The 13,619-nt window shown below is 39.4% G+C and overlaps 1 protein-coding gene across 3 annotated transcripts in view; it reads left to right on the plus strand.

Moving 5' to 3' along the window:
- Positions 1-13,619, plus strand: part of MYO16 (myosin XVI) — a 412,244-nt gene that overhangs the window by 93,730 nt on the left and 304,895 nt on the right. For all 3 annotated transcript variants that reach the window (XM_055702545.1, XM_055702542.1, XM_055702544.1), the window contains exon 2: positions 10,809-11,072. In XM_055702545.1, the coding sequence (XP_055558520.1) occupies positions 10,847-11,072 (226 nt within the window). In that variant the 5' untranslated portion in view covers positions 10,809-10,846. The remainder of the gene's footprint in view (positions 1-10,808; positions 11,073-13,619) is intronic.

A 13,619-nucleotide genomic window follows, 5' to 3' on the forward strand; every position in this document is an offset into this window, starting at 1 on the left:
GATTTAACAATATTTCTTTAAGAAAATGTAAAATTGACTGCTTTAGCAATGGTATTGTTAATCTTTGGGAAACATATAAGCATATTTTGCTTCGATTTTACTAAGGAAAGAAAGTCTGTGTGATTATTTAACTTGTGTGTGTGTGTGTGCATCTTTTAATTTTTCTTCCCATTATAATTTCCAAACCTGTTACCCAGTTTCAAGAAAATGTTTCAAAAACAGGTTAATCATGACACAATTTATACAGACAAGGCAGCAGTGTTTGGTACTACATTGCCTAGGAATGTTGTAAAACTATTTCATTGTAGTTAGAAATTATAATGTTGCATTTCTGCTACATGGCTATCAGGGTTAGCTTAATAACCGTTGAAGCTTTTGTCACAGAAGGTACCAAGTAGTCTCAAGTATGTTGCAGGAAATTTAAGCCTGCTGCAAGTAAGTTACTTCTTCCCTGGGGGAAAGGCATTGCCATGCAGAATTGCCCTTTGCACCACTTACCTTGGTGCAAGCAGAAAGAAAGAAAAGGTGGCTAGACAACATTCACAGGGAAAACTTCAAAGGGTCTGTTTACACTATAAAAAAGAGGGAAAGGCATTGGACCTCCAGTAGTCTACAGGTTTGTTATTTATCTTGCTGGCTCAGTTTTGAACAGTTCCAACTAGTCCTTTCTGTGGCAAAGGCTATGGATGGTACCTAGAGACCACTCCCATAGACAGGGTGGATGAAACTCCCCCAGATTATGTGCTCTATGCCCTGACCAATCTGCTGTCTATTTCAAAAGGCTTTGTAGCCTCAAATATGGTTCCCTGCCTACACATACTCATCCACTACTTACTAGAACGTATACAAACACCTTTGCTTTTATGTTGTAAAATCCCTTTCTGATATGTTGCAATGCAGTTTCCACTTTAGACACTGTGAAATTAAGAAGCCACAAAAAAAGATAATTATGTCTTACAGCAGAACAACGCAGCATGATAATCACAGGAGAATCACGACCACGTGCTATGCATTCAAGATACATTTCATTTGTTCTACATGAACCTTCACCATGTGAACATGAGCCAGTAAATAACACTTACTTAACTGGCAAGCCAGAGATTACCCTCTCCCCTTCTTTTACGTATAGAGGTATCCAAAATCAACTTTTTTTTCTTCTTTTTGGTAAGGGGATACTGGATCCCAAGTTTCATGGACCAATTGCTCAAAACCCTTCCTTAATATCCAGAAGAGCTGTAGGTAGATTATATGAGAAGTGATGAACAGGTTAATGTGTTTTACTCATCTCTTAGAGTATGCAGTTTTTCAGTTGGAAACTCCAGTGCTCCAGGGCAGACAATGGTGGTTTGGTTTGTTTTACAAAAGGTTCTGATGTTTGCAGGTGAACCTGCTTCAGATATGCTGTGGTTCGTGGGAACCCAGACTGCACCTTTGTCTCAGTCTCCAAGGGACTACAGAAGAATGACAGCAGTAGAGAGGATATAGAGACAGCTGCTTTACCGAAAGAAACAGTATGAGCTGGAGCATATTGCATCTGTTCATTTTGCTTGCATTCATGTAGTTTGTGGATGTGATCCACAAATGAGGACGGGGACTACTGCTCTGGGATATACACAGTTTCTCTCAGACCATTGAGATCTGCAAGTTCGCTGTGCTTCAAGACAGGCAAAAGAAAATAATAATATTTTTTTCTGAAAAATGGGAAGAACCCTTTATGTATGTAGTTGAAACCTGTTTTTTATTACACTGAAGGCCAATGCATGGGCAGGCAGTTTGGCTGCATTTATTGAATAGGCTGGCAACACTTAATGACTTTCACCTAGAACATAAAATATTGGTATGTTACAGACTGCTACATGACATAAATCATAAATGACAATGCAGAGCATTGCTATATTTAATTCGTTATTATTCAGGATATCTTCTATCACTATGAAGGCAAGATCTCAAACTGGATGATTATTTGATTTAAATAAAGTAAATTTTTAGAGAATATCACTGTAACTTCACTGAGTTGCTGATACATAGATAATAGTTTGTTAGAAAGTCTGAAAAGTTGATTAATATTATCTGAGAAGTAACTTTTCCTTGGTATCAAGCTGGAAATTGATTGCAGTTCCTGCTTACCAGTCTAGTCACATCAAAAGGCTCTTGAAGAGCAGCATACAGGAGTAGGTTTTATAAGAGGATGGTTGCTTGAATGTGCTCAGGATTGCTCTTCAGCAAAGACAGAGTTGGGTGCTAAGCAGAAAACGAGGAAGCTTTGTATATCATGTTATTTAAGAGCCCTAACTTTGTAATTACACCCAAAAGAATCTCTGTGGAGCCAAGAACAGGAGCAGCACATCAGCTCCTTTACTGCGATGTAATTTATTCTCAGAAGACATGGCATTAATTGAATTTCTTGCATTCTTTACAAGGTAAATAGTTTACATTTATACTGCTCCCTCATGATTATCTGCTTGTGGGGTGGGGAGGGGAGAAAAGGAGTAAATCCATCACTACAGTAAGCAGAGCACCGCTGACCTGATGCAAACGCTTTAGCCATTAAAATCAGGCTGGGTGGTTACAAGCACCGTGCTGTGCTTCAGTTACAGCTTAATAAACGTAATGGAGAGGCTGTTCAAATGGTAAGTAATTTTCCCTGCACCGAACAAAGGATTTTCAAATCCAAGTATTTTGATACTGACCTTAACATTGCAATTTGGGATGGATTTAAACTAATCTAGCCTCTTCTGTGGGTAAGAAATATTTCTTTTTCAAACTGGAAGATCAGTAGATGATACATAGTAACTTTTGATTTCTGAAAAAAACACCTCTAAAAAATACATTGATCTGTTGTCCAGATACTTTAACTTCAGTTAGATGTATTTGTATCACTGATTTCATATGGAATTCAGTTCAGCTGCATAAATACTAATAAAGTATTATTTCTAATTTAATACATTTAAATAATATGCATTGTTGGTAGAAAATCATCATGTATAGTAAAGTCATGTATAAAGGCAAAGTGCATTACTCAAAGGGTCACTGCTCTAGTTTCTGGTCTCATTTCTGTTATCAAGCATGGGGTGTAAATTAATGCAGCATTTGCAACTGGATGAAGCGGCATTGATTTATACCATCCATGTGTCTGGGTCTGTAAGTGATAAAGCACTTGCCGCTCACTGCATACTTTTCCCACATATCTTTGTTAATGAATATGTTTAGTTAGACAATTTTAAAAGTGTCGTGTAATAGTACAGTTTTTATTTAAAAAATGACTTTTTTCTTTTGTTATTTAATGAACGCTATTCTATTTAACACTTCACTGAAGTTATTGAAATTTTCAAACATTTTGCCTTTCTGAAGCACAGGACAATTAAAATGTAGGGTTTAAACTGTAGTTATGACGAGGGCCTGATGTGGTACCTTTAGCAAGAACAGACCAATATTGGGCCTGAAGTGTCAGAGGACCCAAGCTAAACACAGTGTATGTTTCACAGGGGTTTTTATTTTTTACCATTTTTCCTTTAATGAGATCAAGATGTTTAAAGAATATTGTTTAGGTAGCAGTATCGAGTAGATACGTTCTCAGAATCTCAGATTGCCATTTTCCATGTTAATTTAAGCCTTCTACCTTTTGTTTCTATACTGTAAAGACCGTAGTCTCACAAACATCCAGAAGCTTAATTACTCATTGTTTAAAATATCATCAAAATCAACATGTTTACATAAATAAAAGTAAGCATGTGTCTTAGTATTCACAAATTTGTAGTTTTAAGCATTTTGCGCTGTAATTCTGTGTCGCCATATTTGAGATGCTCGCTGCATTAAGCAGCGTCAGCAGTTTGGTTGGTTGTATGCCTTTAATGAAGAGTCAAGTTTTGGGTTTTTTTTATGTTACCATACTTTTGAAAACACACAATCATCAGGGTCCAGGAGTACTTAGTTCTCTGAATCACAACTGCAAATATTTATATCATATGAAATGTCAAAATACAATACGTATGTGTACAGTGGCAAACTTTTTTGTAGTGCCTGTGTGAACTTGTATATAGGCATTCAGCTTCACATTCTGGAAATGCCTCCTGATGACATGTGATTCAGATTAGATAGGAACATAATTACCTCCAGGTGATGTGAATTACTATATAAGGTGCATTTTTTTTAGGATGACTAGACTCCCAATTTAAATGCCAGAGCAATTGACTAAAGTTAAGTGACATAAAGCCCTAAGAAATGGAGATATAAAGGAAAGCTGTATCCATATGGTTTCTGAAAAGATGTATGGCAAAAATGTTCCTGCAGACCATAAAGTTAGTTGGGCTCATATCACCTGCAGGCAATGGAAGAAAATGTCTGTAGCAATCACATTCTTCCTCTCTGTTTACGGTGTTCCTCTGATGTTACATTTCATCACCCTTCCCAAACAATTCAGGAGCTGGTGCCTGTAGTGCCACAAAATATTCCTTCTCTCACCTTCACAGTGAGAACCAGTGACAATTCAAAGCAAGCAGTTCCTCTTTCCTCAGAAATCCCTTGTTCATACAGGCAGGATCAAGCTTGTAATTTGTGTTGTAATGCAACTGGCACTCTGTCCAATTCTGAGTAAATTGCTACAATTTTATGAATGGGTTGTTTTGTAGCAATGGTTCTTCTCTTTCTAGTGGTTTTGGGTGGACCCAGTCAGTGAAAGCTCTACATAAGCAAGCATCCTTGAAACTTTTTTGGGTTTTTTTCCCCTGTTAGTTACAGTGGTAGTGACTTCCTTTGCCCTGTGCTAGTTAAGAACCAATGTGATATAATATTTCAGTGTTTCATAAAGGCTTTTATATTGTGTGCTGTTACAGAAGATGCAGAGCTTAAAACCAAAAACATATCAATAATCATGTATATTCTAGTTGTTTTGGTCCAGGGCATCTCATTAAATAAATAATACCCTGGTAAGCTTTTTCAGTGTTTTGATGGAGACACTGCTAATGAGTTATTCAGTGCAATATACCATGACAGTCACAGTGACCTTATCAAATCACTGTACATAACTTTAATTTGTCATACACGGAGGCAAGAACCACATGAATTAATCTTCAGATATGATATCTTATGTAATAAGATACAAATTCTTATGCAAATAGATTCAGAAGGCAACCTTTCTTCCTACCCACAAACCTTTCCTCATGTTACCACACTGCCTCCTGACAAGCTTACTCAAAGACAGCTCTGGTTGAAATATATCTTCTGATATTTGAATGGGTCCCATACAAAGTTCTTGTACCAGTTCAGTGTGACAGTTTGTGCTATTTTTCTCATATATGGAAAAAGATGGACAGACCTGATGCACATGTTACCCTTTAGGAGGCTCTAATAGCTTTGCTTTTGAGCCTGGCTGTAGCTGTCAGGTTTTAATTAGTAACAGTTCACATCCATCTAATAAAATTGTGGATTTTAGCAGCTATTTTTTCCTGGAGACTTTCTTCACAGCTGAAGCTGTTGCTGCTGTTGGCAATGCTCAATTAGGACAGACTGCTTGGCATACTTTGAATGGTAGAGCTTACCAGGATTATTCTGGAGAAACTGGCTGCTCATGGCTTGAATGGGTGTACTCTGTGCTGGGTAAAAAGCTAGCTGGACAGCCAAGCACAAAGAGTGGTAGTAAATGGAATTACATCCAGCTGGCAGCTGGGTGCAAGAGGTGTTCCACAGGGCTCAGTACTGGAGTCAGTGCTGTTTCGTATCTTTATTGATGATCTGGACGAGGCGATCAAGTGTACGCTCACTAAGTTTCCAGACGACACCAAGTTGAGGGGAGAGTGTTGATCTGCTTGACAGTAGGAAAGCCTTGCAGAAAGGTCTGGACAGGCTGGATTGATGGGCCAAGGCCAGCTGTATGAGGTTCAACAAGGCTCAGTGCTGGGCCCTGCACTTGGGTCACAGCAACCCCACGCAGCGCTACAGGCTTGGGGCAGAGCGGCTGGAAAGCTGCCTGGTGGGAAAGGGCCTGGGGGTGCTGGTCAGCAGCCAGCTGAAGATGAGCCAGCAGTGTGCCCAGGTGGCCAAGGCAGCCAAAGCATCCTGGCTTGTATCAGAAACAGTGTGGCAGCAGGACAAGGGAAGTGATTGTGATTGTCCCCCTGTACTTGGTGCTGGCGAGACGACAACGTGAATACTGTGTCCAGTTTTGGGCCCCTCACTGCAAGAGGGACATGGAGGTGCTGGAGCATGTCCAGAGAAGGGCAACAAAGCTGGTGAAGGGTCTGGAGTGCAAGTCTTAGGAGTACCGGCTGAGAGAATTGAGGTTGTTTAGTCTGGAGAAGAGACTCAGGGGGACCTTATTGCCCTCTACAACTACCTGAAAGGAGGTTGGAGTGAAGTGGGGGTAGGTCTTTTCTCCCAGATAATTAGCAACAGGACAAGAGGCAATAGCCTTAAGTTACACTACGAGAGGTTTAGATTGGATATTAGGAACAATTTCTTCACTGAAAGGACAGTCAAGTGTTGGAACAGGCTGCCTAAATGTTTAAAAGACGCACAGATGTGGTGCTTTTGGTCACGGTTTAGTGTGGACTTGGCAGTCCTGGGTTAACAGCTGGACTTGATGATCTCAAAGATCTTTTCCAACCCAAATGATTCTATGATTAATCCTGAGAATTGGGCTGAGAGAAACTTTGTGCAGTTCAGCAAGGGAAATGTGTATTTTCATGCATGAGATGGGCTAACCCTATGCGTTGATACAGGCTGGGAACTGACTGACTTGAGCTGCAGCCCTGCTAAAGAGGATGCAAGGATTTGCAGTGGACACAAAGTTGAATGGGAGCCAGCCCTGCATGCTGGGTGTAAATAAGGCAAACCACATAGCAAGTTATATTAGGAGGAGTACAGCCAGCAGACTAAGGGAAGCTGTTGTCTGCTTCTACTTGGGGCTAGTGAAGCTGCGCCTGCAAGTATATGTGTAGTCTTGGTCCCTCCAGTGTAAGATGGACATTAAGAAAGCGGAGTGAGGGCAGAAGAAGGCTACCAGGATGATTAAACAAGTTACAAAATGAACTCAATTCAGTAGTGACAGTAGTAACAAGGGATAGTGGCCACCATAAAAACCTAAGGCATTTTTGATAGAAGGCAGGTGCAGCACTGGAACAGGTTACCAAGAGAACTTGGAGAATCCATTAACAGAGATTTTCAAGACTTTGCTAGACAAGACAGTTACTTGATCTGATGTTGGTGATTAACCACCCACTGCTCAAAGTGGCACTAAGCAATCCAAAGGATTTCCTCCAGAAGCATGTCTATAACCCTCCTGGATTTGATTGAGTCCAGCTCTCTCAGGGTGATAGCCAGAAAGCTCTGTCTGCCTCTTGTGCTGTCAGCAGTTCCCCATGCTCAGTAGGCTACCAGAATCAGAGCAGAGATCTGCCTGGTTTTAAAACTGGGACTGTACATTGCACGCCTTGAAGATGACCTTCTGAAAGATTAATTTGGAGAGTTTGCCTTGTCTGCATCTTTACTATGTTGTTTAATCCAGGTTTAACCTAACAAGGCTGCTGACCTGCAGCTATTATATCCCATCAGATACTGATCTCATCTGGGATGTATCAGGTTCCAGATATGCTGAGAGAAAAAAATCCCATATGTGACTGATTACTTTTGAGCTGACACCAGCGCCCAAGTGGATTAAGAGCCCTCTTCTCAATGTGCCTGAATGTTTGACTCTGACCACACACTGGAAACCACTGTGAGGCCAGATCTGGCAGTGAAGCACTGTTCTTCATGGAGCAAGTAGACTGGCATTCATGCAGGCTGAAAGTCATCCCAGTGGAGGGGCAGAGGACACTAAGCCAGACATGCTCTTCTCAAAACTGGAATCTGGCAGTATGAGCTCATCTTTGCTGTGCTCAGCTTGACCAAGACATTAAGCTAATTTGTTTGATTTCTCACTCTGGAGAAGCAGAGCACTGTGACACCAGAGGTGTCCTAGAGCTTGCACCGGTCTCAGTTGTGATGTGGCAGTGAACGCTACCGGTTCTTCTTAAGAGCAGAGGCTGCACATGACCTAAGCTGAGGAAAAGCAAAGATACTGTTAAAGTCTGCTGTCAGCAGACAATGCTGATTTATAGCTAAAAGTAAAACAGCAGCAACATTATTTTCCTCACTGGAGTTTTCCAGATATTGACAGCAACTTCAGTAGTAGCCCAAGTGTGTGGCTGCTCCTTCTTCCTTTCATAAAAGAGAAGGAAGGAACAGAGCAAAGATAAAACTCTTGTACATCAGGACTCTTGGCTGCATGGTCAAACATGGTTTAACACAGCAGGCTGGTTTTCCCTCTGAGGCGAGAGCCTGGCTGGCAGGCTCTATACCCAGATTTAGAAGTGTTAGAGTATAAGCTTAGAGTCTTACAAGCCAAAAATACTGTGTAGACTTAAGGCATGGGTACTGAAATATTTTATACAAAGCAGAACAATTCTAATAGGGAAAATTTGAGGTTTGCTCATTCCCCAGTACTATCATGACAGAAAGGAGATGCAGTCACAAACTACCTCGGGCTGAGGGTGGAATGAGTGCAGATCTTCTATTTGATTGAATGCTCTGAACACTGGGACTGAAGCAGGGAATAAAGTTACATCTTCTGCAGCTTTATGGAGCTACCCTTTCATTTCCTTGTTTTTTCCGACATGTGCTCAGAAATGAAACATATCATTTAAGGTCAAATGGAAAAAATTGTTTTATACAGGAGGAGTTGCTGACTTTTGACATGCAATAAAAAAGGGTCTGTTTTGGCTTAATGCAAGCCAATACTTTTTTCCAGTTTTTAGTTTGACAACTCATTTTCTTCTAACTAGAAGGCCATGCTAAGAAAGGAACAAAAATTATAGGGAGGGAAAGGGTAGTCTGCGCTAAAAGAAGTTGACTGTACTTGACCTGTAGAATTGTATTCTGTGTCTGCTTCTGTTACGGAGTTTCTCAGCAAGACATTCTGGGAACTTTTTGTTTAAATGTATGCTCCCCAGTTTAGGCAAGTCTGGTTTAAGACCTTGGTTTCTAATACACAGTGAGTACACAGAATATATAATAAACAAAATAAATAACTTATAATATAATAATAGTATACAAATAAATATATAATGTAATAGATATAATTTATAGAGTGATTGGCATACAGACCTAGGACTATCACTTTGATAGTATTTTATTATGGTAGTATGATATGTAGTAGTTTACAGAATGCTATGCCTTTAAAGCAAAACACAAAACTTCAAGAAAAGAATATAGAATTCTTGACTTGGACACCCAAAATTAGTGACTTAAAAAGAAAATTATTGTCTTTCAGTTCTTCAGTAGAGAATATAGATAAGAATGCCCCCTTATCCCTCTTATTTCTAAATTAAAATAAATAAATATTTGTAAAGCGTTTATATGCTCTAATGATGTGAGCTTCACAAAAGCCTGTCAGCAAATTATTAATTATGCCTTCAGGGCACGGTTTGGATGGTATTCAGTAAATTAGACATATATCAAGCAACAAGGAGAAAACAAAGTTGTCATTTAGTCAGCACTACTCAACTATTGCCCTGCATGCGGTAGGGGTCCTTTGATGATGTAATTACAGATTTAGCAAAATGGGTAGACAAAAGCAGGCCTAATTAGAGTTGCACAGTAATGCTTAATTTTGGTAGTCTTAACTGCCCAAGGTGACTTGAGTCTACATCTCCTTTAAAAGCTCTTCCATAAAACTAAGGAGAGAAAATTTTCTCTCATCTGGGCTGCTGACAGTCCTTAGAAAACAAATTTGGGCAACTAGCTCCCATATGAAGAAAATCTGTATGTAAAGCAGAAAATGAGAATCAGAGTGATTGGGTGGTGTCCAGCCACCACATCAAAGGGTCTTAGGGTAGGTTAGTGGGTACATAGTTGATGAACATTAATTCACATCCAAGGGCTCAGGCAATAAAATAATCTGACGATCCACTAGTCTCCTTTTGCAACAGAGCTGTGCCCTGAAAAGCAACTAGCAGCAAGTAGCCTCTTGTGGTCTTCACTCTCAGTGGAAAAGAGAACATACTGAAAAAGAACATCACTGTTACTGCAATATCAGTAAAAGTACCAGATTTTACAGTAACAACAAAAGAGGAATCTGACTTAAAGGTAATGCTATGAACTTTAGGATTAACTGAATCAAAGACACATTTGTGATCAGTTTCCACGTGAAGATTTCATATCTGAGGGTGTCATTAAAAGATTACATGTGGATGCCAACGCCCCCCCCCCCCTCAGTCATACACATAGTTAGGAATCTGAAATGACTGATGTTTTTAATAGATAGTTGCCTGAGTACTGACTGCATGCTAATTAACTTATTATAATTATGATATGATGACTTTTGTTCTCACTGAATAACAGGAATTTGCTAACCTAAAGCAAGGCAAAAATGAATAAAAAAGAAGCATGGACATCAGACTGGCATTTCTCTGCATAACAGTCTCCTGTTTGTAAGCAAATGCAAGCCACTTGAATTATATTGAATTATTTAGATATTTTGCCCACCTCCCATTTGAACCTTTAGGCCTCTTTCTATTCACATTTGTTTACATGAAATGAGTTAACTTTTAAAAAAAGCATCAGTGATTTCATGGAATGAGTTATCTTTTGTTTCCAAAAAGTAAATGATAATCATATGTACTCTCTGTAGTCAGTGTTGGTCAAGTAGGAGGAGCTCAAGTGACAGATTTACGCACGGTTAGAAAGAACAACAAGAATATTGGTGGTGGTTTCATGGTATATTTGAAAACACAGTGTTGCATGCTCTAAATGTGTTTGTCTTTAATTTCTTACAGGCTGTTTCCAGCTATGTAATGTTTTTCGGTCCCATGAGATGGAAATTGAGCAGTGCTTGCTGGAGTCCCTCCCTCTCGGCCAGCGGCAGCGGCTGGTGAAGCGGATGCGCTGTGACCAAATAAAGGCATATTATGAACGAGAAAAAGCTTTCCAGAAACGGGAGGGCTACGTGAAAAAACTGAAACATGGAAAGAATCATCGAGTTCATTTTGATCTTGCTGATATGATACAAGATGCAATCATACGTCATGATGATAAAGAAGGTACTTATTAATGTAGAAAAAGCTACTTTTTTCTTTTTGTATAGCTAAAAGTTTCAGAGGAAAAGCTTCCCTGTTCTACTTACCTGTCATTAGGAAAAATACAATTTTGCATGACAGTAATCATAAAATGACTGTTGTAATAGAATACACAGACACGTATTGCATACAGCATATTATATACCTGGTTACTGAAATTAATAAGGTATAGATAATAAACCTTCAGAAACCAAATTAATTTATTCTGAGGTTAAGATATGTGTAAAATAATGTCCTTCAAAACCAGTAAAGACTATAATCATTATTATGTGTGGCCTTTTACTTACCTATATGAGCCATAGAATTTAACACAAGTTACTTTGAAAATTAATTTCTTGATTTTAGCCATAGTCTGGAGTAACGAATTGTGCTATTAATGACACTGGCCTGGCTAGAGCAATGAGATGGTGTTGGACCATACTCACAGCAGACAGTGGGTCATCTTTCTGGTTGTGAAATTATGTCTGTGTCCTTTTGCAGTACTTAAACACATTTTAGGTGTTCTGTTTTTAGTTTCCTGGTGTTGTTTGAAACCCTGGTCCCACCAGTAGTAATCTGAGAAATTTTGTGATTTACACCTCAAAAGGGAACCAAAGCTTGCAGTAAGGATCTCTCAAGTTTTAGAAGTCCCCATGAATCAAAGTCCCCAGGAAACCCCACATTATTGTGTGGGAGGCACAGAAGAAAAGAACCGATGCAATGCTTTTAACAACCCCTTTCAAACAGATTTTATGGCAGCTTTTGTAATCACATTAGCACAAAACTACCTGAATGTGGAAGGCTTTGAAATAGGGTCACATCACACAAACAAATTGGCAAGTGTCTCCTAATTTATATCAGTTTGATTAGGTATAGGTTTTTTACTCACTCCTGAATCTTCATTTTAATGGGCATTTGTAACTATCATTGCCTATCACTGAAGTATAGTCTTACACATTTAAATCTATACAGGAAAGTAATCAAAGAACTTTTCAAGTGAGTGCCCTGGGTATAATTTACAACTAAGTTACAAATAAAATTTACAACCTTTCATTCCGGTCTCCTAGTGTGTAAAAGTGCAGGGATTATAAGTGAAGATCTTCTTCCTCCATGTTTCCATAGCTCCCAGCTTCTCTAAAAAACAAAGCAGAATGCTAGATATGACTGTCAGCATTTTGTAAAAGCCAGATACTTGAAGCTATTTTTGACATTTATGCTGAAGTAATGTAGCTTGCTTATGGGAGTGTTGATGGGGCATCAACCGTCTGTTATGTTGCCCATACTTGGCCTTGAGCTGCACCTGAATCAGAATGGAAAGTTCAGCAAATGCTGAGACTGAATAGCATGAGCATAAAGGGAAGGTACTTAGGCAGAGGAAAGTAAGGTGAGGGAAGAAGAGGAATGGTATCCTACGCTTGAAACAGATGAAATAGATCCCCAGAAGGAAGGAGCTCAAATAGTCTTCAGATAACCCCAGTATAACTAACAACACTATGCTGAATTTGATGCCTGTGGACCTTTCCCAGGACTATGAAAAAATGTGATTTTTGTCTTTAAGAAGCTTGCGGACCTGCAAGTACCTGTCTTGTGATTTTAGCCAAATGTTTGCTTTGAGGTGAATAAGGCTATACTGAGAACTGTTATCATGTGAGCCAATTTAAAAAAATTATATTAACTCATATACATAAAAGCTGCTCTCCTACTGTTGTTGCTGAGTGGAACATCCAACCGTGACTCTTTAGGGAGTATATCTACATTAGGATTTCATTTCAAATTAGGCATATGCTTTTGTGGCAAATATCATATCCATTTACTGTGTTTGATCTTGTTTTATGGAACATGCAAACTAGATTCCATTCAGATAAAACTGAACTGGAAGGTGTGGTCTGGAAGCACACCTAGTGCCTCCAAAGAGTAATGGGTTTCCCATCCAAAAGGCCAGTCGAGACATAGGCTGAAGTAATTCCACTGAAACAGGGATAGCTGGGGAAGCTGTGCTTTTGGCACCACCTGCTTCTCTTGTCTGGTTATTCATATTTCAGTCAGTCATTCAACATTCATCATTCATATTGCCCATCACTGTTTACTAATGGTTATACATAGCCAGTAAGCTGGTTGTGTCGGGTCCTGTTAATAGTATGGAGTATCCTCCACCTCACTGCAGTTTCACATCAACTTTACCTGCACAGCTGGAGTAAATACAGCTCTGGTGTGAAAAGATCTCAACTCTCCCCTTCACTGGTCCTAAGGCAGAAATGACTGTAATATAAGACTGCAGAAGGGAACAAGCACACATTTCCTGGCTCTTCAAATGTCACGCCATGTCTTCAGCTCCTTGCTTTTGGTGAAATGGCCTGAGGGACTGAGAAAAAGGTTGTAATACTGAGTTAAGTAAACAAACACGGGAGACAGGTTTTAACAACCTGTCAGCTTTCTCTTCTTCCTATAAATTCATGTCTGGTCTCCAGGATCTGGCTTTTATTGCACATTGTGCTCAGTAACGAACAACATCCACAGTTACGTTCAATTCAA

Source organism: Falco cherrug, chromosome 2, assembly GCF_023634085.1.
Source record: "Falco cherrug isolate bFalChe1 chromosome 2, bFalChe1.pri, whole genome shotgun sequence".
Lineage (NCBI taxonomy): Eukaryota > Metazoa > Chordata > Aves > Falconiformes > Falconidae > Falco > Falco cherrug.